We start from the raw sequence: 27060 nt of genomic DNA on the forward strand, positions 1-27060 counted from the left end.
ATGGTTTATTGGGGGGATACCAGGAGAGACAAAGCACAGGGGACAGGATGGGCAGGGAAAGCATTCAGACCACCAGGCAGAAAGCATTCATATCTTTACTAAATATAAACTCATTGGAGCCTGGTTGTTGGAGGTCAAGGAAGTCTTCAGATTACAAAGTGATTAGCCTGTAAGACAAAAGGATTTGGGTTAGGACAATGGGACCTTCTGTTTTCCCAAATGCTCTCTGCCTCCCATAGTGTATCTGAGGCCTTGGAGCAACACTTGAGTGTGTGGCCGCCTCTGCGAGTCTATTCATAATAGACAGTAACTGTCTTTACATCTCACATATAATTCTGTGATTGTACCCATTCTCTTAACTATCTTTTACATTTAATAGAAAAAGGGGGCTCTTTGCCTTGACTTTGAAATGAGAATTGCCACTACCTGGGTGAGGTGTTACACTCTTAGTGTATTTTGTGGACTTAAATGAACATATTTTGACACTCATCGGCATGGAGCTATTTTCCTTTAAACGTGAGAACAGTGAATGGTCAGAGCCCAGACACTTTGCCAATTATTTATTTTTTCTTTTTGAGACAGAGACTGCGAAAGAACAAACTTGTGAGCGAAGAGGGAAGGGAAAGAAGGTGAGAGAGAGAGAGAATCCCAGACAGGCGCCACACTCAGCACCGAGCCCGACTTGGGGCTCAATCTCAGAAGCTCGAGATCATGACCTGAGCAGGAATCAAGATTCTGCTGCTTAACCGACTGAGCCGCCCAGGGGCCCCTGCAGGTTCTTTACGTACTTCAACTCCTACTGCTCTACTGACCTCAGAATCCAGTATGCTCTATCACAAATTTAAAAAAGGCTGAGGCCCAGAGAAAGCCCCACTGAGAGCTGGTATTTGGGCTGAGAAATCAGGAACACAGGCAAATCCGCAGGACACTGGGACTGAAGTCCCGGGGAAGGTGCACGGCCGGGGAAGGTGCACGGCTGCAGGAAGATGCAGAGACCTGGTGACAGGGCTCCAGCTAGAGCGGCTCCTGGTCAACAAGGACTCCCCCACTAACACTCTGTCTCAGGCTAAGGGGAGGGCAGCCACCCTTCACCGGTTCTCGGTCCTGTCTTCACGTGTTCTCAATGGGGGACATAAAGTCAGCCAGGCAAGAATCCCCAAAGACCATGTTAAATTTCCCAAATCTCCACGAGTCTTTAACATGGTTCAGAGCCTTCAGAAATTCAGGGAAACAATGCTCTTCACAGACCCTTGAGTGAATGGCTTCATGGCAAAAACGACATTCTGAGACAAATAACGGCGTGATCCACACTGTGTGAGTGAACACATGCAGCAGTTGGTGTGGACCGCCTGGTGTCCTCACACTCACTCTCAAGCTGCTGGCCTGCCGGGAACATCCTCACCCTCCCTGAGAGAAGCCCAGGCTCTCCCTGAGCACCTCCAGGCTTCTTGGCACCCACAACCTCCTGTTTCTGTGTGACTCGGGGCTCCCTCCCTTCCTTCTGGACACATCTCTAGTTCTTCCCTTATACAGAACGCACCGTCTATGTCCTTTCATCAGTGTGTCCCTCCCTTCGCTCAGACACACACCCTCAATTCCTCACATTAAGAGCAGGCCTCATCCCTCCCAGAGCACAGAGTGTCGTCTCTGTACCATCTGCGCATGCACACCTGCTGTGCCCAGCTATCAGAGAAGGGCAGCTCTCTGTCACCACAAGGGACCTGACAACCCCCTCAGTGTGACTGGAAGACAAGGTCCATCAATTCTATCTACAGAACAACTGGATTAAAGTTGCCATGTCCATAGCAGCCTTCACTCCGTCATGACATGAGAGGCCTGTGGGCAGCACCGCTGGTTCTTGTGGAGGACGCTCCAGCATCCGTATCTGACACACGCCATAGAAAAGACAGAAGCTTCTCCCCCTGGAAGTGACTGAGCAACATTCCAACGAACCCTCCACACCAGCCACCAGCATCGGCCACTGTTTCTCGTTCTCGCCTCCCAGACTAGACAAGACATTTCCCACAAGTTTCCAGACTGCACAGGACAAGGGCAGACCCCTACACTAATGATCAATGAAGGGACCACAGCCCTGTGAAAGGGGTTTACACAACTAAGGAAATGACAGCTCAAACTCTACACGCTGCAATTGAAGTGAGAGGTGTTTCATCCCTCCCAGAACGACATATGCGGATGCTGGATGTGCACGATGTAAGAGACAGATGTCTGCCATTGTGCAACGGAGACACTTCCTTCCCAACAAAGGCACTTGCCCACTGCTCAGTGCGTGCAAACAGCTAGGAACACGCACGTGTGTCCTGAGGAACTTCAGAATATTGCTGCGTCCCCAGCCCGGTTTCCCCTTGAATGTCAAGCCCTGAGCACAAACGATGCCTTTGCTCCACCAACACAACCTCAGGGTGATGATCTGGAAACAGAGACACCTGTAAGCTCCCCACAAAGACTTGTCCCTTTGAACAGGAAACGACACCACACGTGGACCTCAGGAGATACCCAACAGACACAGGTCAGGACACTGTGCTGCCCAGAGAGGAACAGGACTCCAGAAACGGGTATAACTGAAAACACCCCAGTATTTACTTGGATCTTCTCTGGGACCTCCTTGGGCACAGGGCTGCTATTGTCCCCTTGAGCACCACAGGCTTCTGAAAGGGAAGGAAGCCCTAAAAGGGGTGGAGGTGGATTCAGACTGGCGATGACCACACAGGATTCAAGCCAACCCTCTCCCCCGGCCCCAACCTATTCTCCTCTCTCCCTCTGGCGTGTCCTTCGTGTTTCTCACAGGACTCCCCTGACCCCTGTGGAAGGAGAGAACTGTCCCTCACCATCGCGGATATGACCACTCTGCCAAGGGACAGATGTTTCCAGAACTAATCTATAATGCTAAACAACTGGGGCCTCCACACGTGAGAGTGATGTGAAGGTTGTGCTTCATCCAGCCCAGAGCCCAAAACATCATGCCTGTGTAGTGCACCTGGGCAATGCTTCTATGTCTGTCCTCTGTGAAATGTCACTTTTCTTCTCCACGGCAGACACCTGCTGCCCGGTTCTGTATGGTGAACCAGACAGTCCATGAGATGGACGTCCACCCAAAGTGGAGGAATGTTACCATGTCCTCACTCGGGCTTATCATTGCACTGCAATGCCTTGTGGTACCACCTCTCCATCCTCTCCACCGACAGAAGGGGTTCAACTATGAATAAGCTTTACGACTCACGTCAGTTCAGATCATCTCACCATGTGGTGGAGGAACGAGGTGTGGCTGAGGCCCCCATGCCCACCACTGCGGAGGTGGATGAGGAGGAGGGAAGCCTGGTACATTCTGCCCCATGTGGTAGGGCATACGGAGGGGCCCTGGGCAATGAGGAAACACTCTCACACCTCTACTGACCTGCAGAACAGACAAGAAAATATTTTAGTAAAACAGACAAAAGTTGCAACACAAGAAAAGGAACCAAAACAAAGAGCTCTCAGCACCCGGCTCCTTCTCCAATGCCACTTCCAGGAGAGCTGCATCGTGTAGAAAACGTTCATGCCCCTCCCAGCTGGTGCCAGTACAATGAGGGGGGAGAGGGCAATGGCTGTTACAGGAAAAGCCTGTCACCAAACATCACTGCCCATGTCTGCCCATCAAGAAGTAGTTAGTGTCTTACAGTTGAAAAAGGATCATTGCAAACTAGTAAAGCAGCACATTCCAGACACGGAGGCATCAACACCCAGGACAACACTTCCTCTTTCCTCCTCAGCCACCGGAGAAGATTTTGTTTTGGTCAGAATAGAGAGCATGTGACAAAACTAAATGCCCTTTCTCCACAAAGTTTCCGAGCCACTTGAGGGGAATCGTTTGCTGGTAAGTCCCTGACTGTCTCCACGCTGCCTTGCCTCCTGACAAAGGGGTCCTCTACTCTCTACAGTTTCTGTCCATGGCCACAAATACCTTGGGGCCTTGTGGTCTGACAGGGGCACTGGAAAAGTGTCTTCTGAGGACCATGATACCAAAAACCCTTATGTACACTTAGCACCTGTGTTTTTCCTTTTTCCTTTTTTAAGATTTTATTTATTTGACAGACAGAGATCACAAGCAGGCAGAGAGGCAGAAAGAGGGAGGAAGGGAAGCAGGCTCTCCACTAAGCAGAGAGTCTGGTGTGGGGCTTGATTCCAGGACCTAGGATCGTGACCTGAGCCTAAGGCAGAGGCTTTAACCCACTGAGCCACACAGGCGCCCCCTGAGTTTGCCTTAAAAGACAGTCATTTGGAAATTTCAACCTACTGAGTTCCAGTGTAATTTTGTCCATGGGAAATGAAGATGGTAAGGCCATATAAGAGAATTCACAAAAGGGTGTATGCTTCCCGATGGAAAACTCCACACATGTGATGAGAAAAGAAATCAGCTCTCACACTAACTTAGGACCAAATGACCTGCTCCTGAAGCCCAGTTGAAGAGCTGGGAGGCACTGGTCACACAGGTAATCACTGACGTCCCCTTCAGAACGTGTGAGCCAATGTGTGATTACGACAGTGCACCTGAGAGCTTTGACACTTCAAAATACTTGTATAAAGGGTGATAATTGGGCTAGTTCTGCATGGCACGTTTTCCAGCAGAAGTAAAATGGGGATGACTCATGAAACATGCCCTGAGAACATTCCAGACTGCAAAGGAGACAGTATAAAATGCACAGAGAGTTTTCCCCAGTTTCCTTTTGTGAGGATTACCAGACCCATCTATCCCCAGCATGAGCACAACACCAGTGCACCTGAACGTAACCTAAAGGGAGTCAGGCCGGCCAGAGGACTTCACTGTGGAGGGAGGGGTCCTTCTCCCCCAGTTACTTCCCCGGTGTGCGCTGTGGGCAGGCAGGGGTGCACACACACGCACACGCATCTTCCCCACCACCACGTTCCAAGACAGTAGCATAGGTGCCAGAATGGCTACCCGTCCCCTGTGTCTCCCCTAGAAACTGGGGTGAACAGATGCCATGGAGAAAACTACTGTCACCACATGTTAATATAGGTCTGCACCTCGACAGAGACAAGGAGTCTGCTGCCAAGGATAATCAACTCAGGAAAAAACTCCATTCAGTGGCCAAAATTAGCAAGACAGGAAACAACGTGTGTTGGAGAGGATGTGGAGAAAGGGGAACCCTCTTACACTGTTGGTGGGAATGCATGTTGGTGCAGCCACTTTGGAGAACAGTGTGGAGATTCCTCAAGAAATTAAAAATGGAGCTTCCCTATGACCCTGCAATTACACTAATGGGTATTTACCCCAAAGATACAGATGTAGTGAAAAGAAGGGCCATCTGTACCCCAATGTTTATAGCAGCAATGGCCACGGTCGCCAAACTGTGGAAAGAACCAAGATGCCCTTCAATGGATGAATGGATAAGGAAGATGTGGTCCATATACACGATGGAGTATTATGCCTCCATCACGAAGGATGAATACCCAACTTTTGTATCAACATGGACGGTACTGGAAGAGATTATGCTGAGTGCAATAAGTCAAACAGAGAGAGTCAAGTATCATATGGTTTCACTTATTTGTGCAGCATAACAAATAACATGGAGGACATGGGGAGATGGAAAGGAGAGGGAGTTGAGGGAAATTGGAAGGGGAGATGAACCATGAGAGAGTATGGAGTCTGAAAAACAACCTGAGGGTTTTGAATGGGCGGGGGGTGGGAGGTTGGGGAACGAGGTGGTGGGTAATAGGGAGGGCATGTATTGGATGGAGCACAGGGTGTGGTGCAAAAGCAATGAATACTGTTACGCTGAAAAGAAATTTAAAAATAGTGGGAAAAAAATCTGCATTCAGGACAGGCCAGTATCTATGGCTAGGACCACACTTCCCCCATCACGGCAAGCACATAATCTCCTCTGTACATTGAGAACAGACACAATGAGAGGCCATGGGAAGGCTGGTGTCCACGCCTGGAAGCGCAGTCACTCGTGGGTCAAGCGGCAGCCCACCAGCAACCCCCTGACCAGCTCTGCTTCCCTCCCTGACAAGGAGGTGTGCTATGCTGCACAAGGGCTGTCCATGGCTACAGACACCGCTGAGGAGATAGGAGTGTCCGGAGTCCTGCAGAGGCCTGGAAGAGAACTTTCTGAGAGAAGCACGACCCTACGAGTGAGCGAGACCAGCTCTATGATCCGCATCCCCGACATTCGGGCCTCCTTAGCTCAGGCACAGAGCAAATGTATAGTCCTTGGTGCTGAGAACCACTAACGGGCTGATTTGACATCCCCAAATGCAAACCGATGTGTCTGGAGAGCACATGCAATGCTCCCAGGATGGGTCGGGAGAGACGCTATGAGCTGGCACAGCCACCAGACCCCATCAGCACCCGCTCACGGGAGCACAACTGAAACACATGTGAGGTGTGGGGCCTGCGGGGAGTCACCGGGATTCCCTCTTTGGGGCCGCTGCTCCAGGGCGCGTTTTCTACGACACACCTGGAACTTCCAGAGTTCACCATCATCTCACCCAGGGGCCAACTGGAGGGATTCCAGCTCACATCTTCACCCACACAGATGGGACGCACAGGAGGTCACAGCTCACCTTCTCCACTAACACTCAAGCTGCCCAAAGCATGTGGCCCAAGTGTGAGGCAGTCTTGGCTTTTCCCATTTTCCATCTGTGAGGACCTCTGCAGACATCCTCCCAGGTTAATCCTGACCCGAAAACCAAAAATGCTCCTGCTCCCTCAGGAAAACAAACAGCAAGGAGTCAGCCGGACTAGCCAGCTTCACTGTGGAGTGAGATGTCATCCTCCTCGAGTCATTTATACACTCGCACACACACACATGCATGAGGTGAGCATCCTACCATCACGTGCCTCTAAGCATCTACAGCTTTGGGAGGAAGCACGAAATTGCAGATCTCTAACGGAGCAGCCCGGAGGCTCCTGGGTGAACAGCGTGCACTGTGAAAGGGATGATCGCAGGACACACACAACAGCCACAAGGCCAGGACAGGGAACTGTCCACACTGCAATCCTTTTCAGAAACGGACACAACTAAAAACGCCCACGGCACTTACCGTAGCCATCAATGGGTCCCGTTGAGGGCTGGTGCAGCTGTTCATCCTGGGAACAAGTCTAGGTGCTGGATCAGACAAAGGTCAGAGGTTTATTGTGGTTTGCATGCCCTCCATGCCTTCCTCCCCCATCTTGCACTCTTTCTCACACTTGGGTCCCTTATCAGAGGGTTTCACCTGTGACTCAAGTGACTCCTTTGCGAAGAGAGACACCAGTCACTTGACTCTTGTGGGAGACACTCCAGGGCCCTGGTTCCAGGGTTTCCGTAAGTAAACCATCACGTGTGGACAGGTAGGGGAACAACTGGCTGGAAATCAACACTAAAATTGGGGTGCTCAACACACATCAGGCAAGATCACTTTTTCTTCATAGACTAAACATCTAAGTGAGAATATCCTTGTGTGGGTGCCATCCCCAAACCCCAACATGAACGGCCCACGTTCTCTTCTCAGGCCACAGGTGGATGGTTCATTTGTCCATCCTGCAGATGAGACCTAGCATGTGTGCCTGGCCAACAAATAAACATTTCAGGGAAGAAACAGACTTTGACATTTGTATAGTCACGAACAAAGAAAACATAGGCAGATTGAGCAATAAAGCTATGGCATTGCACCAATAACGTGAGAGGAGTAAAATATGTTTCATTGCTGAATATGGTTTTATAGATTACAAATAAAACAAAAATATAGGAACCTCCATAACGAGTTAATAATTGCCCTTTTTCAAATAGTCTTTTTTTTTTTTTTTTTTTTTTTTTGGCCAAGTCTTGACCACTGAGTCAAGGTGGGAAGGGCGCTCAGCTCCCACCTTCTCAGGCTCAGCTCTTCCAAAGGAGGTAGCAGATGGGAAGGTGTGGAGTGGCGTGAGCTCCACCTGTCACAGGGGCTAGTGTCCTGCTGCCGGGGGGCATATAAGGAAAGCACCCTCTTGTCACCCCTTCAGACAACCTTCAGGCTTGTGATTCTCTCCAGGACACACAGCGATCACCCACAGCAACGGGAAGGACACCGTGTGGTTTCACAGCAGAAATCAGACTGCTGCATTTCATGTCGTGCTCCCTACCTTGCCACACAGGCTTCTGCAACATAGGCCTTCCCGGCATCGGTTCACGCCTCATGGATCCCCCAGACATCATCTCCCTTTCCATCATGCATAGTCTTGAACACAGAAAAAGAAAGGACATCTCTAAGAATTACAACACCACGTCCTCTCCTAGGCACTAAACAGCAGAGCCGTCACCTCTGCAAACACCCGTAAAAACGCACGTCAAACTCTCACACCTGTATTTCAGGTAGGCGTTCTCCCTGCTCTGCTGCATCATCCTTGTTTCCCAATATCGAGCCTTCATCTGTGGGAGAAAAACACACCCACATTCAGTTGTGCCCGACTGTGCCCCAAACGAAGATGAGGAAAAAGAAAACACTTAGCCAGTTAGCCAGAGCATTCCTCTCCTGAACTGCGATCTGAAAAAAGCCAACACACCCAAAGCCCATGTTCAGGGCTCGAAGGACCACTACCATCACCTGCAGGGGGCGCCAAGGGGTCAGTGTGTCGGACACAACTCAGGTTACCTTGTGATTGAAGGTGAGCTTGGACTCCTGCAGCTGATCTTGCATTTCTTCCACTTGTTGTCTGTGAGGGACAATTGTTTGCATCAGACAAAACCCAACACTGGGTGTGATTTTCAATCATCTGCCCACGTGGCCATCCTCCTCTGATCTGTCCCCTCATACAATGGATCCTGACACAGGAAACACTTTCAGCGGACTATCACTGGACAGTAGGATCAAAGCTATTGTTACAGCCTTTCCTTAATCGTTTTTCTTTGCCTGCAGGTTCAGAATTGACATAATTTCTTTACCTGTTTTCAATCTTTCCCTCAGTTATCAGATGACAAGTGTCTTTGGTCATGAAGCTCTATTCTCCTTTAACTCTGTCCTCGCCATGGTTCCCAGGGTTGCAAAGACCAGCGCCATCAGATGGCACTACCGTGTTTATGGCTAGGACTCATCCGAGGACAAACTGCTTTCCTCAAGATACCACCCCAAGGACACTGCAGTGGAGCCAGTTTCCACAGAGTCAGGCCAACACTGGGGATCAGGACGTGTTTAGTCACATAATTGTTTTGTGCCTTATCTTTCTGTGTCTGTTAATTCTTTCTGGATACATCCTCTGAATTTTGGGGTATATTACTTAATTGAGTCCTCAAAATGTACAAAGATTAAAAATCCAAGGGATGGGAGGAGTTAAGATGGTGGAGAAGTAGCAGGCTGAGATGACATCAGGTAGCAGGGGATGAGCTAGATAGCTTATCAAACCATTCTGAACACCTACAAATCCAACAGGAGATTGAAGAGAAGAAGAGCAACAATTCTAGAAACAGAAAATTGACCGCTTTCTGAAAGGTAGGACCCACGGAGAAGTGAATTCAAAGCGATGGGAGGATAGACCCCGGGGGGAGGGGCCGGCTCCCAGCAAGCGGCAGAGTAACGGAGCACAAAATCAGGACTTTTAAAAGTCTGCTCCACTGAGGGACATCGCTCCAGAGGCTAATCCGGGGTGAAGCCCACGCGGGGACAGCATGGCCCCAGGTCCCGCAGGGTCAAAGAAGGATCGGCGGTGTCTTAGTGTCGCAGAACTCACAGGTATTAGAGTGGGAAAGCTGGCTACAGAGACAGAGCCGAGGAGTGAGCTCTCAAATTGGGGTTACCTTGAACCGTAATCCATGCATGGCACAGGCTTCTGCTCTGTGAGTGGGGTCCCCATAAGATCCGGGAAGACGCCCCCGGAAGAGCTCAGGGATCTAAGGGGTTCGGAGACTCCAGGTGGAGCTGTGTGCCAGAGACAGAGATGCTTGGTCACAGGCTGGGTGAGCTCATAGCGCAGCCAGAGGCCAGGAAGACGGGAGTGGTTGAGTGCTGAGGGTGCACTGGGGAGTGGGGCCCTGAGCTCTCAGCTCCTCCAGCCCATAGATTGGGAGGCCGCCATTTTCATTCCTGTCTTCCGGAACTCTACGGAAAGTTTTCAGAGAACAAAACCTCCTGAAAGCGAACCGGAGCAGATTACTTAGCCTGGCCCCTGGAAAGGGCAGTGCAATTCCGCCTGGGAAAAGACACCTAAGAATCACTACTACAGGCCCCTGCCCCAGAAGATCAACAAGAAATCCAGGCAAGACCGACTTCACTTACTAAGGAGAACAGTGGAATTGCAGAGGAGGAGAAAGCAAAGCACGGAATTCATGGCTTTCTCCCCAAGATACTTTAGTCTTGCAAAGTTATTTTTTTTATTTAATTTTTTTTCTTCTGCTAATTTTTTAAACGTTTACCCTTTCCTCTTATAGCTTCTGAAAACTAGTTTATCTTAAAAATTTACTTTTCATTTAAAAAATATTTATTGAACCTTCATTATTATTATCATATTTTATCCTTCTTTGTATCTAACTTCAGTTTTTGTATACACATAGGGTTTTCCTTCTAGAAAATTTTGGGTACAACTTCTTCTAATGGATCAAAATACACCCTAAATCTACCACCGGTCTTGTTCTAGTCTCCAGCCTGAGCAAATTCTTTCCACTTTCTTTTCTTTATTCTCCAAGCCAACTTATCTATCAACTCCTTTTTTAGAAATTAATTTTTTATCATCTTAATAGTCATATTTCATCTCTTCATTGTGTTTACCCTTACATATGTTTTTCATTCTTTAAAATATTGGGAGGTAATTTCTTCTAAGAGACCAAAATACACCCAAAATTAAGTGAGTGACCCTGTTCTAGTCACCAGTCTAATATGTATATATATTTTTTCTTTTTTATATTTTTTCCTTATTTGTTTTCTTTCTAAATTTTTTTTCCTGAACTTCTTTTTACCCCCTTTCTCGCCCCCCCCCCCCATGATATGGGGTCTCTTCTGATTTGGTTAAAGCACATTTTCCTGGGGTCTTTGCCACACTTTTAGTATTTTATTTGCTCCTTCATATATTCTTATCTGGACAAAATGAGAAGGTGGAAAAACTCACACACATAAAAAAGAACAAGAGGCAGTACTGAAGGCGAGGGACCTAATCAATACGGACATTGGTAATATGTCAGATCTAGAATTCAGAATGATGATTCTCAAGGTTCTAGCTAGGCTCGAACAAGGCATGGGAGATATTAAGGAAACCCTGTCCAGAGAAATAAAAGCCCTTTCTCGAGAAATAAAAAAACTACAATTGAACCATGTTGAAATCAAAAAAGCTATTAAAGAGGTGCAGTCAAAAATGGAGGCTCTTACTGCTAGGATAAATGAGGCAGAAGAAAGAATTAGTGATATAGAAGACCAAATGACAGAGAATAAAGAGGCTGAGCAAAAGAGAGACAAACAACTATGGGACCACAAGGGGAGAATTTGAGAGATATGTGATACCATAAGATGAAACATTAGACTAATTGGGATTCCAGAAGAAGAAGAAAGAGAGAGCAGAGCAGAAGGTATATTGGAGAGAATTATTGCAGATAACTTACCTGATATGGCAAAGGGAACAAGCATCAAAATCCAGGAGGTGAAGAGAACCCCTCTCAAAATCAATAAGAATAGGTCCACACCCCGTCATCTAATAGTAAAATTTACAAGTCTTAGTGACAAAGAAAATCCTGACAGCACCAGGGGACAAGAAGTCTGTAACATACAATGGCAAAAACATTAGATTGGCAGCAGACTTATCCACAGAGACCTGGCAGACCAGAAAGGACTGGCGTGATATATTCAGAGAACTAAATGAGAAAAATATGCAGCCAAGAATACTATATCCAGCTAGGCTATCACTGAAAATAGAAGGAGAGATAAAAAGCTTCCAGGACAAACAAAAACGGAAAGAATTTGCAAACACCAAACCAGCTCTACAAGAAATAATGAAGGGAGTCCTCTAAGCAAAGAGAGAGCCTAAAAGTTGTACATCACAAAGGAACAGAGACAATATACAGTAACAGTCATCTTACAGGCAATACAATGGCACTAAATTAATATGTCTCAATAGTTACCCTGAACGTTAATGGACTAAGTGCCCTAATCAAAAGACACAGGGTATGAGAATGGATAAAAAAACAAAACCCATCAATATGCTGCCTACAAGAAACTCATTTTAGACCCAAAGACACCTCCAGATTTAAAGTGAGGGTGTGGAAAACAATGTACCATGCTAATGGACATCAGAAGAGAGCTGGGGTGGCAATCCTTACATCAGATCAATTAGATTTTAAGCCAAAGACTTAATAAGACTTAATAAGCCAAAGACTTAATAAGAGATGAAGAAGGACACTATATCATACTCAGAGGGTCTTTCCAACAAGAAGATGTAACAATTTAAATATCTATGCCCCTAATGTGGGAGTAGCCAACTATATAAACCAATTAATAACAAAATCAAAGAAACACATTGACAATAATACAATAATAGTAGGGGACTTTAACACTCCCCTCACTGAAATGGACAGCTCATCCAAGCAAAAGATCAACAAGGAAATAAAGGCCTTACATGACACCCTGGACCAGAAGGACATCACAGATGTATTCAGAACATTCCATCCCAAAGCAACAATACACATTCTTCTCTAGTGCAAATACACAACCTAACCCTACACCTAAAGGAGCTGGAGAAAGAACAACAAAGAAAGCCTAAATCCAGCAGGAGAAGAGAAATCATAAAGATCAGAGCAGAAATCAATGAAATACAAACCACAAAAACAATAGAACAATGAAACTAGGAGCTGGTTCTCTGAACAAATTAATAAGGTTGATAAACCCCTGGACAGACCTATCAAAAGGAAAAGAGAAAGGACCCAAATTAATAAAATCACGAATGAAAGAGGAGAGATCACAACCAACACCAAAGAAATACAAACAATTATAAGAATATATTATGAGCAACTGTGCGCCAACAAATTTGACAATCTGGAAGAAATGGGTGCACTGTTAGAGACAATATAAACTACCACAACTGAGCCAGGAAGAAATAGAAAACCCGAACAGACCCATAACCAGTACAGAGATTGAAACAGTCATCAAAAATCCCCAAACAAAAGCCCAGGGCCAGATGGCTTCCCAGGGGAATTTTATCAAACATTTAAAGAAGAATTAATTCCTATTCTCCTGAAACTGTTCCAAAAAACTGAAATGGTAGGAAATTTTCCAAACTCGTTTTATGAGGCATCACCTTGATCCCCAAACCAGACAAGGATCCCAGCAAAAAACAGAATTAGAGACCAATATCCTTGATCAACACAGATGCGAAAATTCTCACCAAAATACTAGCCAATAGGATCCAACAGTATATTAAAACGATTATTCACCACCACCAAGTGGGATTTATTCCAGGGCTGCAAGGTGGTTCAGCATCCGCAAATCAATTAATGTGATCCAATACATTAAGAAAAGAAAGAACAAGAACCACATGATACTCTCAATAGATGCTGGAAAAGCATTTGACAAAGTACAGCATCCCTTCCTGATCAAAACACTTCAAAGTGTCGGGATAGAGGGCACATACCTCAATATTATCAAACCCATCTATGAAAACCCACCGCAAATATCATTCTGAATGGAGAAAAACTGAGAGCTTTTCCGCTAAGGTCAGGAACACGGCAGCAATGTCTGTTATCACCACTGCTATTCAACATAGTACTAGAAGTCCTAGTCTCACAATCAGACAACAAAAAGAAATGAAACGCATCCAAATCGGCAAAATAGAAGTGAAAGTCTCACTCATTGCAGATGATATGATACTATATGTGGAAACCCCAAAAGACTCCACTCCAAATCTTCTAGAACTTGTACAGGAATTCAGTAAAGTGTCAGGATATAAAATCGATGCACATAAATCAGTTGCATTTCTTTACACAACAACAAGACAGAAGGACGAGAAATTAAGGAGTCAATCCCATTTACAATTGCACCCAAACCATAAGATACCTAGCAATACACCTAAGCAAAGAAGCAAAGAAAGTATACTAGGAAAACTCTAAAGTACTCATGAAAGAAATTGAGGAAGACACAAAGAAACGGAAAAATGTTCCATGCTCATGGATGAGAAAAACAAATACTGTGAAAATGTCTGCTAAGTAAAGCAATCTACACATTTAATGCAATCCTTATCAAAATACCATCCATTTTTATCAAAGAAATGGAATAAATAATCTTAAAATTTATATGGAGGGGTGCCTGGGTGGCTCAGTGGGTTAAAGCCTCTGCTTTCGGCTTGGGTCATGACCCCAGGGTCCAGGGATCCAGCCCCACGTCGGGCTCTCTGCTCAGCAGGGAGCCTGCCCCCTCCCGCCTGCCTGTCTACTTATGAGCTCGCTGTCAAATAAATAAATAAAATCTTAAAAAAGTACACTATTACTGAAACATACATCTATCAATAACTGATAACAACTTGATTATATATAATTACTTTTAAAAAAATTTATATGGAACCAGAAAAGACTTCGAATAGCCAAAGGAATATTGAAAAAGAAAGCCAGTTGGTGGCATCACAATTCTGGAATTCAAGCTCTACTACAAAGCTGTCATCATCAAGATACCATGGTTCTGGCACAAAAACAGACACCTGGATCAATGAAAAAGAAGAGAGAGCCCAGAAATAGACCCTCAACTCTATGGTCAACTAGTCTTTGACAAAGCAGGAAAGAATGTCCAATGGAAAAAAGACAGCCTCTTCAACAAATGGTGTTGGGAAAATTGGACAGCCACATGCAGAAAAATGAAACTGGACCACTTCCTTACACCACACATGAAAACTGACAAAATGGATGAAGGACCTCAGTGTGAGAAAGGAATCCATCAAAATCCTAGAGAGTACAGGCAGCAACCTCTTCGACCTCAACCACAGCAATTTTTCCTAGAAACATTGCCAAAGGCAAGGAAAGCAAGGGCAAAAATGAACTGTTGGAACTTCATCAAGATCAAAAGCTTTTGCACATCAAAGGAAACAGTTAACAAAGCCAAAAGACAACTGACAGAATGGGAGTAGATATTTGCAAACGACATATCAGATAAAGGGCTAGTATCCAAAATCTATAAAGAGTTTAGCAAACTCAACACCCAAAGAACAGATAATGCAACCAAGAAATGGGCAGAGGACATGAACAGACATTTCTGCAAAGACATCCAGATGGCTAGCAGACACATGAAAAACAGGTCCACATCACTCAGCATCAGGGAAATACAAATCAAAACCACAATGAGATACCCCCTCACACCAGGCAGAATGGCTAAAATTAACAAGTCAGGAAATGGCAGATGCTGGCGAGGATGTGGAGAAAGGGGAACCCTCCTACACTGTTGGTGGGAATGCAAGCTGGTGCAACCACTCTGAAAAACAGCATGGAGGTTCCTCAAAAAGCTGAAAATAGAGCGACCCTATGACCCAGCAATTGCACTACCGGGTATTTACCCTAATGATACAAACATAGTGATCTGAAGGGGCACGTGCACCCCAATGTTTATAGCAGCAATGTCCACAATAACCAAACTATGGAAAGAACCGAGATGTCCATCAACAGATGAATGGATAAAAAAGATGTGAGATATATATATATACATATATATATATCTCGGGATACTATGAAGCCATCAAAAGAAATGAACCTTGCCATTTGTGACGATGTGGATGGAACTAGAGAGTATTATGGTTAGCGAAATAAGTCGATGGGAGAAAGACAACTATCATATGATCTCCCTGATATGAGGAAGTGGAGATGCAACATTCGGGGTTTGGGGGGTAGGAAAAGAATAAATGAAACAAGAAGGGATAAGGAGGGAGACAAATCATAAGAGACTCTTAATGTCACAAAACAAACTGAGAGTTGCCGGGGGGAGGGGTGTAGGGAGAGGTTGGTGGGATATGGACATTGGGGAGCGTATGTGCTATGGTGAGTGCTGTGATGTGAGTAAGCCTGGCGATCCACAGACCTGTGCCCCTGGGGGCTAATAATACATTATCTGTTTATAAAAAAATTTAAAAATTAAAAAAACAAAACAAAAACAAAGGAACAGGTTTTTCAGGAGCCACTATATGTAGTGTCTGAACTTACCTGTACTTGTCTATTTCTTCTTTGGCTACTTTCAGATTTTCATCGGCCGCTGACAGCTCATTCTTGGCTGCATTCAGTTCATAAAGTGTCTCTTCTAGTTTCCTAAGATGGGAAAGGTATATACATTGTCCAGTAGCCAAGGTCCTGAATTTCTGCCATTTATCCTCCCAGCACACTTGTTGGCCTATGTTGGAATGTCTCCACTAAAAGCACAGATTGACAACACAACAGGGAAATGAATGAAGGCCCCATTTAGGGTTAAAGAAAAACCGAACTCTGGTTGCTGGCCAAGCTCCATGCAATCGGGGCTGTCTTTATACTTCTCTACTTTAATTCACTCACCATGTCATCAAATAACATTGCACTTTGTGCCTTCTTGGAGTATGTCTTTGGTTTGAGATGGTGAAGGCTCATTTCAATTCAAAGTGAAAAGCCAAGCCTGACAAGCTACACTCATTAGGATGAAGCACGGGCCCCAGCATTAGTCTCACCTCCGTGGGGAGCCCTGATCCTCAGACAAAGGCTGGGCCCCACACAGTCAGTCAGCCCAAGGAACCTTCCAGAATATGGCTTCACTGGCATGGAAACTCACTCCCACACATCTCTAGGCTTTAGAAGTACAACCCCTGGCCCCACATGAAAGATCCTCGTGTAGGAAAAGGCCAATCTTAGTGCCGAAAATATGTCCTCTAATAATCCATGTGAACTGTCACATACACAGGGAACATACTTCAGATGCAAAACTGTCAGCTCCATTGAGACAACCTTCTTCTTCTTTTTTTTTTTTTTACAGATTTTATTTATTTATTTGACAGAGAGAGATCACAAGTAGGCAGAGAGGCAATCAGGGACAGAGGGGAAGCAGGCTCCCCGCTGAGCAGAGAACCCAAAGCAGGGATGGATCCCAGGACCCTGGGACCATGACCTGAGATGAAAGCAGAGGCTCTAACCTACTGAGCCACCCAGGTGCCCCGAGTCAATCTTCTTGAACAAGACCAAGTTCATGGATGGCGAAGGCAGCAAACAGCAATGCTTAGAAAGGTTGGTTTGCTGTGCCGCCCTTGACTCTTTTGTTCATGGTGTTGATACACAGGTTTCAACTGGACACTTGTCAAGAATCTCATGCAGAAAGACTCAGAAACAGACAAAAGCTCTAGAAAGAGAAGGACATGAGCATCTGCTTCTGGTCTCTCAACTACCCTTCAGCAAATGTCTTCTGGAGCGGCAGTCAATGTGTGGCTGAGGGATGTGGTGTTGAAGAGAGAAAGGTGGTCAGGACACTGGACCTGCCCCAAGAAGAACCTACCAATGAACACAACCCAGGTGCCTGTGAAAGAGAGCGACCCCCATCCCTGGAGTCGGAAGGAATAACAAAAACCTGAGTCTGCAGGGAAGACAGGGAATTTCAACATGAATGAGGGACTCCAACATCCTGATTTCCTGAGAAACAAAAGGAAACACTGGATAAGAGAGCGAACTTGTAGTGAATGCACCCAATTTCTGAAGAGCACATGAAGAAACACGAGAACCAGATGGAGAAGAAGGAAGCACAGGAGAAAGAAAGCCTGGAAGTGGGAGCCAATCTCCCCAGGACACATCAGTGAATTCTGGAACAGGCGAGTGAATACACAGTAAATGAACAAGTAACCTTTTGGTGACAGGTTGGAATGCAACAAGTGAAGTTCCAGTCCAGCCAGCAAAGATGAGACTTAGTGAAACTGCAGGCTTTGGTTGGGATCCGGGAGAGTTACACCTAGAAAATCATGTGGAGGGGCACCAAGATGGCTCAGTCATTAAGTATATGCTTAAAAGTATTTGGTTCAGGTCATGATCCCAGGGTCCTGCAATAGAGCCCAACACTGGACTCCCTGTTCGGCAGGAAGCCTGCTTCTCCCTCTCCCACTCCCCCTGCTTGTGTTCTCTCTCTTGCAGTGCCTCTCTCTGTCAAATAGATAAATAAAATCTCTTTTAAAAAAAGAAGAAAGAGAAAATCAGGTGGACAGGGAATACGCTGGCCTTCTTAGGGATTCGCCTTGAGTGAATGATCTCAGTTGTACACCAGATGAAGGGACCCAGTATTATTGGAGGCCCAGCCCACTTTCCACAAAGAAACTTTCCCTGTTTCTGCAGGAAGAGAATTCCATTTTTCTCTCCACATTCTGGACCCAAGTCTCATGCTGAACAAGAAATGGACCTGATGCAGGAGTGGTAAGAGCACATGATGAGAGTGAAACTGAAAAGACAATGCAGACTGACCCAGAGGGGATCCAGGTATCAATGTGATTAATGTTGGTACCTTTCCCCTTCTACTCCAACGAATCACACAACAACGTGGGGCAAGTCGTTAGAACAGAAAGGAAAATGCAGGTTACACAAATCAAGATCGGAAGGGCAGGCACAATTCTACAGCACGCATTTGGCAAAAGTACTCTAAGATCCAATTACAGAAGATCCAAATACAGTTCTCTAGACTTGCCGCCACGTAAATTCATACAATGGTATCTGGGACAACACAGCAGTAGCTTACTCTTCTGCAGTCAGTTTTCGTCTTTCAGAGAATTCCACCACCACATCCAATTTCTTCTTTAGCAGGATAAGTTCTGCTTCTTTAGCTGTTTTCTGAGAACTCAGGGCATTACACCGGCCTTCCAGGAACTTTTTACTTTCTGTAAAGGATGAGTTTGCTTTTGTGTGTTTGTGCCATGACCTGAGAACTTGGTTTTGATGAGGAAAGGAGAAGGGCAAGACTGTGAAGGCAGGAAGGCATCTTTCCCTGCCCGAGGCAAACTCATGGTCACCATATGGAGATTTCTTCCCCCAAAACAACATACCTTTCAGTTCGTGGTTTTTGGATGTCAAGGCTCTCAGCTCTTGATCCCCCAATTCATCTTGGGCCTTTAAAACAGATTTGAGAAAAGACATATGAGGGCACCTAACAGGACAGGCTCATGGAGGGCAACAAAGAAAGCCCTTGAGGCATAAATGGAATAAGGAGAAAGTAAGGAAACTAGTTCATGTCAAAAAACACACAAATGGCTTTCTTAGTGGAACAGATATAAAATAATCTTCTACTATACAATTGGGCTTGCTATCGCCCTTCATCGCTCATGTATTTTGTGGGATTTTCTACATAACTTGGAGGGCAGCGCTAAATGATGTGATGAGGACCCAGCTGTGAAATAAACCATACTTCCTAGACCTTGAAATAGCAAACCTCATCGGGGTGGTCGTAAGTGAAATCACAGCTCACTGCTCTGTAGGAGTTGCAGTTCCTGGACGCCCACGCTCTACTGCGTAAACAGCACAGGAGCACGCTGCACTCACCTCACCCAATAAACGAAAAGCCTCCCAAGCCACATTATAGGACAACTAACACCTAACTCTTACCACATCCACATTCTGGATATTCTTTTCTCTCTCAGCTTGAAAGAGAGCCTGTTTACACTGAAGCCTGTCCTTCAAATGTTCATTAATCTCTTCCACCTTTTTGATGTTCTCCTTCAAGAAAATATATTGAAATATATATATATATCTATTGAATGAGTAGCAATGATTCATTGCTTTGGACACCTGGGTTGCACCTGGGTGGCCCAGTCTGTGGAGTGTCTGACTCCTGCTTCCGTTTGCCTCAAGTCCTGATCTCAGGGCCATGGGATTGATTCCTGCATCAGGCGACACACTCAGCACAGTGTCTGCTTAGCATTCTGTCTCTCTCTCCTTCAGACCCCCTCCCCTCACTCTATCCTTCTCTCAAAGCAATCAATCTTAGAAATTAATAATAATAATAATAATAAATAATAATAATAATAATAATATTTCATTACCTTTACTTCTGTTTTTAGAACACAATTCAGGCAAAGAAAGGATTCTTACTTTCAATTTATGTACTTCAGCAAGGGAAAGCTTATGTTCTCTCTTAGTTTCTGATTGCTTCTTTGCTTCTTTTGCTTTCCTGACCTATAAAACATATGAAAAAGGAATCAGAATTCCAAAATAGCATGTTGGAGAAATCTATCTTTGTGACTCCTTTCACAAAGACAGAGGCAGTGCGCTACATTTGTGAAGCTTCTCTTACTCAAGGACCGCTTCTGGATCGCACAAAATAGATTAATAGAATGAACTACCAGAGGGGGAAGTAACCAAAATGAAATCACAAAAAATATTTGAAAGGGCACACATACCTTCTCCTCCCAACACGCTATTTTTTTTTCAAGGTCCCTGTTTTCCTTTTTAAAGTCATCAATCTTCTTCTTTATTTGGTCTAAAGTAACTGAAAGGAGAAAAAAGAATTTTAAGATAATTAGCAAAAACAGTGACATTGAATAAACCCACTGTGTTAGCACCAGAGAGCATTCTCTGACACTTGGGTGTCACTAACTTGCTAGCATTCCCAGTGTGCCTCAAGAAAGCAAGTTGTAGCAGCATTTGAAACCTAAGACTTTCTATATCAGTGAGATTCCTACTTAAAATGTTTTTCAAACATAGAGAAAGGCAATCGAATGTCTTCTCATTTTTCTCTATCTGTAAGCACCATTTTTGGAAAATCCAATCCCTGCAAATGCTCATGTCATTGCCAGAGCTGTGACAGAAAAATCGAGCATCCTATCAACGAACATCTCTCTCCTCCAATAATTCAGATACAAAATCAGGTCCCTGCACACAACCCAAAATGAGCAAATCTATCTTTTGGTCCTGCTCAGTGCCACGTCCACTTCCAGGTCCTACTTGGAATTCCACACAAGGAAAACTCAAGATGTCAGGTGAGTGACAACTCGCATGCCTTCAGAGAATTTCTGCTGCTCACAGATCGCCTTTCATGAACCCCAGGCTGGGGGCTCTGGAGGACAAGATCTCTGCTATAAACACACTTGGGTAACAATCTCCACATTACACAGAGTCTCTGGAGGGCCTGGATAATGCACACACCCGAGAAGACAAGCTTTTTTCATCACAACAGGAGAATGTTACCCTCTACCCTTACAGGAAAACAACACTCAAGAGGAGCCTGATCACAGCTGCATAACACATGTAAGGTCTAGAACACAGACTCCTCTAAGAGCCAATTGATTCTCTCATCTTGGGGCACCTGGGTGGCTCAGTTGGTTAAGGGTCTGCCCTCTGCTGGGGTCAGGACACCGGGTCCTGGGATCGCATCCCACATCCAACTCTCTGCTCAGCGGGGAGCCCAATTCTCCCTCTCTGTCTGCCTGCCACTCCGCTGCTTGTGCGCGCGCTCTCTCTCTCTCTCACTTTCTGTCAAATGAATAAACAGAATGTCTTAAAAAATAATTCTATCATCTTTCCTCAAAGTGCAAACTTCTATTCTGGCCCACTGTGATCGCTCTCCTGCTCTGAGACCTCTCTTCTCACCAGCAGCACTGCCGCACTCACAGCGATGAACAACGACATTCGAAAGTTTCCTAAGAGCCAGTCGGCCACCCAGGCCGTCAACAGCCAGCACCACGGAATCACCACAATCTAGGTGCCCCAGGCACTATCCATTATCCCCGCTGGCACAGGCTCTATTCCATTCATTCTCCCCTGGCAGGAAAGGCTCCCTCCACTTCAGACTCAAAACCACCATTTAATCCTCTCCTGTGACACACGCCCTGCATGGAAATATCTGCCTCCTTCTCTAAGTGTAGCGTGTTTGCTAGACTCAGAGAGTTTTCTCCTCTTGACATTTCACCAAGAGCCAGCTCATGGTGAAGTACTCACTCCAGATTTCAGACTGTGATCCTCACTTGCCTCCTAAACATCTCTCTGCAAAATTACACCTTGTATTCTCCCTAGTCCCACCAGGTGTTCCTCGTCCTGGTCTCTTAGAGATGGCAACTCCCTCCAAACTGTCACTTAGACTCCACATGGGGAAGAGAACCATTTTCAAGACATAACAAGTCAGTGTGACATCAGAAGTCACCATATTTATCCCTCATCAAATTATGCCCACATCAAACACCGATACTGAGAATTTTTGGTAAAGAAACTGAAGCCGAAAATCTTACCTTCATATTGTCGAGGCTTTATCTAAGAGAGGAAGAAACAAAGATAAGCTGGATGTCAAAACATATTACCAGTAAAAATCTATAGTTCAGATAAATACCGCAATTGTAATTAAAGGTATTACAATAATCACTGTGCCTACCAGAATAAATTCACAGGATTAAAAAAGAAGACAAACTTAGAACTTCCTGATTACATCATCATTGTTCACAATCCATTTCTGATAAAGAGCACACGTGTGTTTAGCTTATTTTTGACCCCTAATTCCATTCACATTGTAGTCAATGAATGTTCAACCTATTCAATTTTGACAAGGGATCATGCAGACATTGAAAAAAATCCATTAATTCATCATTTCCCTAGTTTTATTTATGTTAGTCACCACAAAGGCTGTCTTTAGTTTTTTATGTAGTGTTCCAGGATGCCCTGTTTGCGTATAACACCCAGTACTCCATGAAATACGTACCCTCCTTAATACCCATCACCAGGCTCCTCCCACCCCTCTCCTCTGAAACCCTAAGTTTGCTTCCCAGAGTCCATAGTCTCTCATGGTTCATCTCTCCCTCTGAATCCCCCCCGCCAAATCATTTTCCCTTCCTTCTCCAAATATTCTCTACGCTATTCCTTATATTCCACAAATAAGTGAAACCACGTGATAACTGACTTCCTCCAGTGGACTTATTTCACTTAGCATATTTCCCTCAATTTTTTGCAACCCAGTATCTGCACTGAAGTACAAAACCTGCAACTTTTTTAAAATCCTGAAAGAAAGAAAATGGAAGGAAGGAGGAAAGAAGGAAGGCAGGCAGGCAGGCAAGGGAGCAAAGGCTTTGTCAAGGATATGCCTCTTTCCTTCTCTACAAAGCTTTCCTGAAACCGTAAAAAGAGTTGGCTGTTCGCTGAATTCACACACAGTCACAGCCCATCAGGTGCTATGAAGTTTCCCAGACTGTTTCAAACGCGGTGTCATCAAAAAGAAGTAAAAGCCATAGGATGAGAAAAAGAGTGGCCCATGACGAGAGATGAAGCGTAAGCCACAACAGAAATGACAGCTGATGTTTTCAAAAAGGGGAGTCAGGCAATTCAGATTCGAGTCACCCTGATGTTATTATAGCTCAATAACATCGAGGCAAGACCTCATTTTGACACCATTAACATATTTCCTCATTCTAAAACTTCACAGGATGATGAGAGTTTGGGGCCAATCTCCAAATCTTGCCAGGATATTGGAGTATCACCATGCTATCAAAAAAACCAGTCATAGTATGTTGTTGGGGAGAGTACATCAGGGGAGGGCAATCAGAAAGCCATGGTTGTTCCTTTAATTTCCCATGTTGGTTAGGAACCTCTGAGCTCCCCTGGCCCATGTCACCAGCCCCACGGGCAGGGCAAGTGGAAAGTAGATGGCTACACCAAATACATAATATTTTTCTTTTCTCTTTGAAGGGAAGTTTTCTCCATTGGCAGGGAGAGGGGGAATAGTCCCATGTAGAAAGAACCTCAAAAGAGCTCTTTCTTCTTAGAAGGGTCTGCCCTCAAGTGAAACCATGTCTCCAGAGTCTAACTGGGGGTTTCCCAAAGACTAAGCCACAGAGCTGAGGGAAATCACTCCAGTGCCACCTCCTCCCTGTCTCACCGGCGAGGACCTCAGTCTAACCCCGAGCCAGAGGCGCAGAAAACCTCACCCTAACTCCCACTTACCTCACTTCCTTTACCAGGACACAGTATCTGGATTTCAACACAACCCAACAAGGCATACTGCAGGTAAAAACCATGACAGCAAGCACGAGAATCACACTTCCTGTGGCAGAAGTGATGGGGAGAGCAGGCTGGACTTTAAAGTCTCTTCGATGTATGATACTGGGTCTAAGGGAAAAGTGCACAAGAGGAAGACGAGATGGTAAATGTGGGCAGAGATGTGAAACTCTAAGGCTGTAATATGATTCCAGACAACAACACCATTACAGAAATCAAGAGTGCTTATGCTGGCCTTTTGAAGAGGCTCAAAACAAACCAGAGGAAAGAATCATTAACAGTAAAGAATGTCCAGTAGAAACTTCCAAAAGAGAAACACAGAGACAAAAATGACAAAGACAGCACAGAAAATCCAAGATTGGTAGTTCATTACAAAATGTGTAACACACATGTAACAGGAATGACAGAGCATTGTCCAAAATTAATGGAGTTACCAAATCAAGATCCAGGAAATGAAAACATTGGAAGAGGATAAATACCAAAACACACACACAAACAATGAACAAAAAACACCGATGTTGCCTAATCTAGAATATTCAGCTACAGATCATTAGAGACAAAGAAACAGTTCTGGAAATCTGGAGCAGGGGTTGGGAGTGGGTGGGGGAAGGGGGAGAGGGGAGCAGTAGTAACACCTTACTCCAGAGGAAGAAGGATAAGAACATCACACTTCTTTCCAGAAACCATGCCATCAAGAATGATGAAATGTTTATAGTGTTTAAAGGAACATCGAGCTAGAAACCTGTGGCCAGTGAAATGATCCTTCAAAACACACCACAGAGTAAGGAAAGCCGCCAGGAATAATGACGGGCATTATTTCAATGAGGAAGGGGTCACTTCTCCAAAAAGACACAGCAATTTGTAATGTGCATGCATCAACAACAGAGTATCAGAGCACATGAAGCAGAAACGGAAAATATTGCTGGTGGGAACAGATGAATCCATTCCTACAGCTGGAGAATTCAAAACCCTCTTATCAGTCATTGACAGACCCAGAGATACAGAAGTTCCATGAGAACGCAGGTGAACTGACCGGCATCACCCATCCACTGCATCCACTAACATCGGCAGAATACTTCATTCAACAACCAGGTATAGACATTCTTCTCAAGCTCACATGGAACAGTCACCGAGAGAGCCCATATTCCGGGCCATACAACACATATGAACCACCAAAGGAATCAAAACCACAGGAACTATGTTCTCAGACCACAGATGAGTCAAACGAGAGATCGAGAACAGAAAGATAACTGGGAATGACCAAAAATGGAGATTCACCAGCACACTTCTAAAGAAGACATGGGTGGGAGGACAGTTGGGTAGAGGGAAGGGTGAAAGAGGTGAAGGGGAAGAAGAGTTCACTTCTGGCATGAGCACTGAGAAATGTTCAGAATTGCTGAGTCATGTTGTACACCTGAAACTCATATTATACTGTTTGCCAATTATTCTTGAACTTAAAAAAAAAAGAAGAACATATGGATCAAGAAGTCACTTCAATAGAAATTTAAAACTACATCAATCTGGTGATAATCAAAATTGACATATTAGAGGGAAATTTGTAGTACTGAATGGACATAGAAATGTCCAGGGACTAGGGGGGTGGGGTTATGGTCATTGGGGAGGGTATGTGCTATGGTGAGTGCTTTGAAGTGTGTAAACCTGGCGATTCACAGACCTGTACCCCTGGGGATAAAAATACATTATATGTTTATAAAAAAATAAAAAAATGTTCAGTGACTATAAAATTTTCTGCTTATTTATGAATGAAAGTACAGAAGGTATATTAATATACTTACAGCAAGGACGGTTCTCCAGAGGTAAATGAGAAAGGCACAGGTTCCCAAGGAGGCAGTTAAAATGAGAAGCTTCCACAGAACTTCAATCTCATGAGGGCCAAGAAGGAAATGGTCAGGCAAGGAAAGGACAAGCTGAAATACCATTTGAGACAATGAGGAATCTCAAAGACATTTACTGTGTATCTGTCACAAAGAATCAACTGTACAAACCCTCAACCAGCCTCCAGGAGGTAAGCATACCTCTCAACTGTCTCCTCCTAGAGGAGAAGGAACACAGAGGGATTTCCAAGGAGCTGGGGCAAACTTTTGGCAGTGATGAGTGTGTTTATCATCTTACCATGGTGATGGCTTCCTTGTTGCTTACCTATGTCCAATATCAACAAACAGTATTCTTTGAAAAGATGTTGTGATCACATATACATTATAACACACTGAAGCTGTAGGCAAAATCTAATAGACAAATCTTAAGAGATTTTATTTTACCTACAAGCACACTGCAATTTTTTTTCTATAGCTAACAGAACTTGAGAATTTATAAGCCAACATCAAATAGACAAGATAAGTCAAAGTGAACTTAGAATAGGTAAGAAGTCAGTGACTTCTATTGTACATCCATGAAGGACCTGGATAAACTTCTTTGGAACATTTCCAAAACTACACCCAAAATTTATGGAAGAATGAGAGAAATCATGAATATAATGTACTAGAGGTACAAATGAGCATGTTATATGGACAGATGTTTATAGATTAGGACATAAGTGAGAGAGACAGGAGGATGCTTGTTAATACAATATGCGATAATTGTCCAATAAAAATAAATTAGAGTTATTGCTTAGTTTCTGAAAACATTTGTTTTCTTTCAATGTTCACTTTGATTCTGAATCACAGTCCAAGATGTCAGATTTCTGAAGGACATAAGGATTTGCATAATCAGGCAATCATGTATGTTCTAAGGTTATCTGTGACGTTTAGTATCTCCAAAAAGCCAATGGAAGGAATTCATGTTCCTATTTCTTTCTACTGTATTTAAATCATGCAATAGCAACTATAAAATTTAGCTTTCTAAAGAGAGAAAATATTAACGAATATATTTATTTATATGAAAGAGAGAGGCGGAAGGACAGAGGGAGACTGAGCAGCAGACTGACAGCTGAGTAGGGAGCCCAATCAGGGCTCAATCCGAGGACCCTGGGATCATGACCCAAGTCTAAGGCAGACACTTAACTGCCTGAACCACCCAGGTGCCTGTGAATTTTAAGAATACAAAATTCCTGGACATGAACACCAAGGCAAGAAACACATCATTTTACAAAAACTACATTTAGAAGCATTTCAGGAGAAAAGACATTCACAATGCAATTCATACTAATTCCCACCAA

The 27060-nt window shown here is 44.6% G+C and overlaps 1 protein-coding gene across 3 annotated transcripts; it reads right to left on the bottom strand.

Moving 5' to 3' along the window:
* On the bottom strand, positions 1-26137 carry LOC123933491 (transport and Golgi organization protein 1 homolog). Of its 3 annotated transcripts, XM_045992718.1 has the most exons (14): positions 25682-26137; positions 22133-22154; positions 20309-20397; positions 20001-20084; positions 18959-19022; positions 18655-18793; positions 16128-16229; positions 8632-8692; positions 8341-8408; positions 8123-8217; positions 7063-7127; positions 3259-3412; positions 2602-2684; positions 1-167 (listed from the first exon to the last, which is right to left on the bottom strand). In XM_045992718.1, exons 1-14 carry the CDS (start codon positions 25823-25825, stop codon positions 147-149), a joined length of 1191 nt encoding a protein of 396 aa, XP_045848674.1. In that variant the 5' UTR covers positions 25826-26137; the 3' UTR covers positions 1-146. The 3 variants fall into 3 exon arrangements, with proteins under 3 accessions (XP_045848674.1, XP_045848675.1, XP_045848676.1); XM_045992719.1 differs by lacking the exon at positions 2602-2684; XM_045992720.1 differs by lacking the exons at positions 2602-2684; positions 3259-3412.
* Between the last annotated feature and the right edge of the window lie 923 nt (positions 26138-27060).

This window comes from Meles meles, chromosome 21, assembly GCF_922984935.1.
Source record: "Meles meles chromosome 21, mMelMel3.1 paternal haplotype, whole genome shotgun sequence".
Lineage (NCBI taxonomy): Eukaryota > Metazoa > Chordata > Mammalia > Carnivora > Mustelidae > Meles > Meles meles.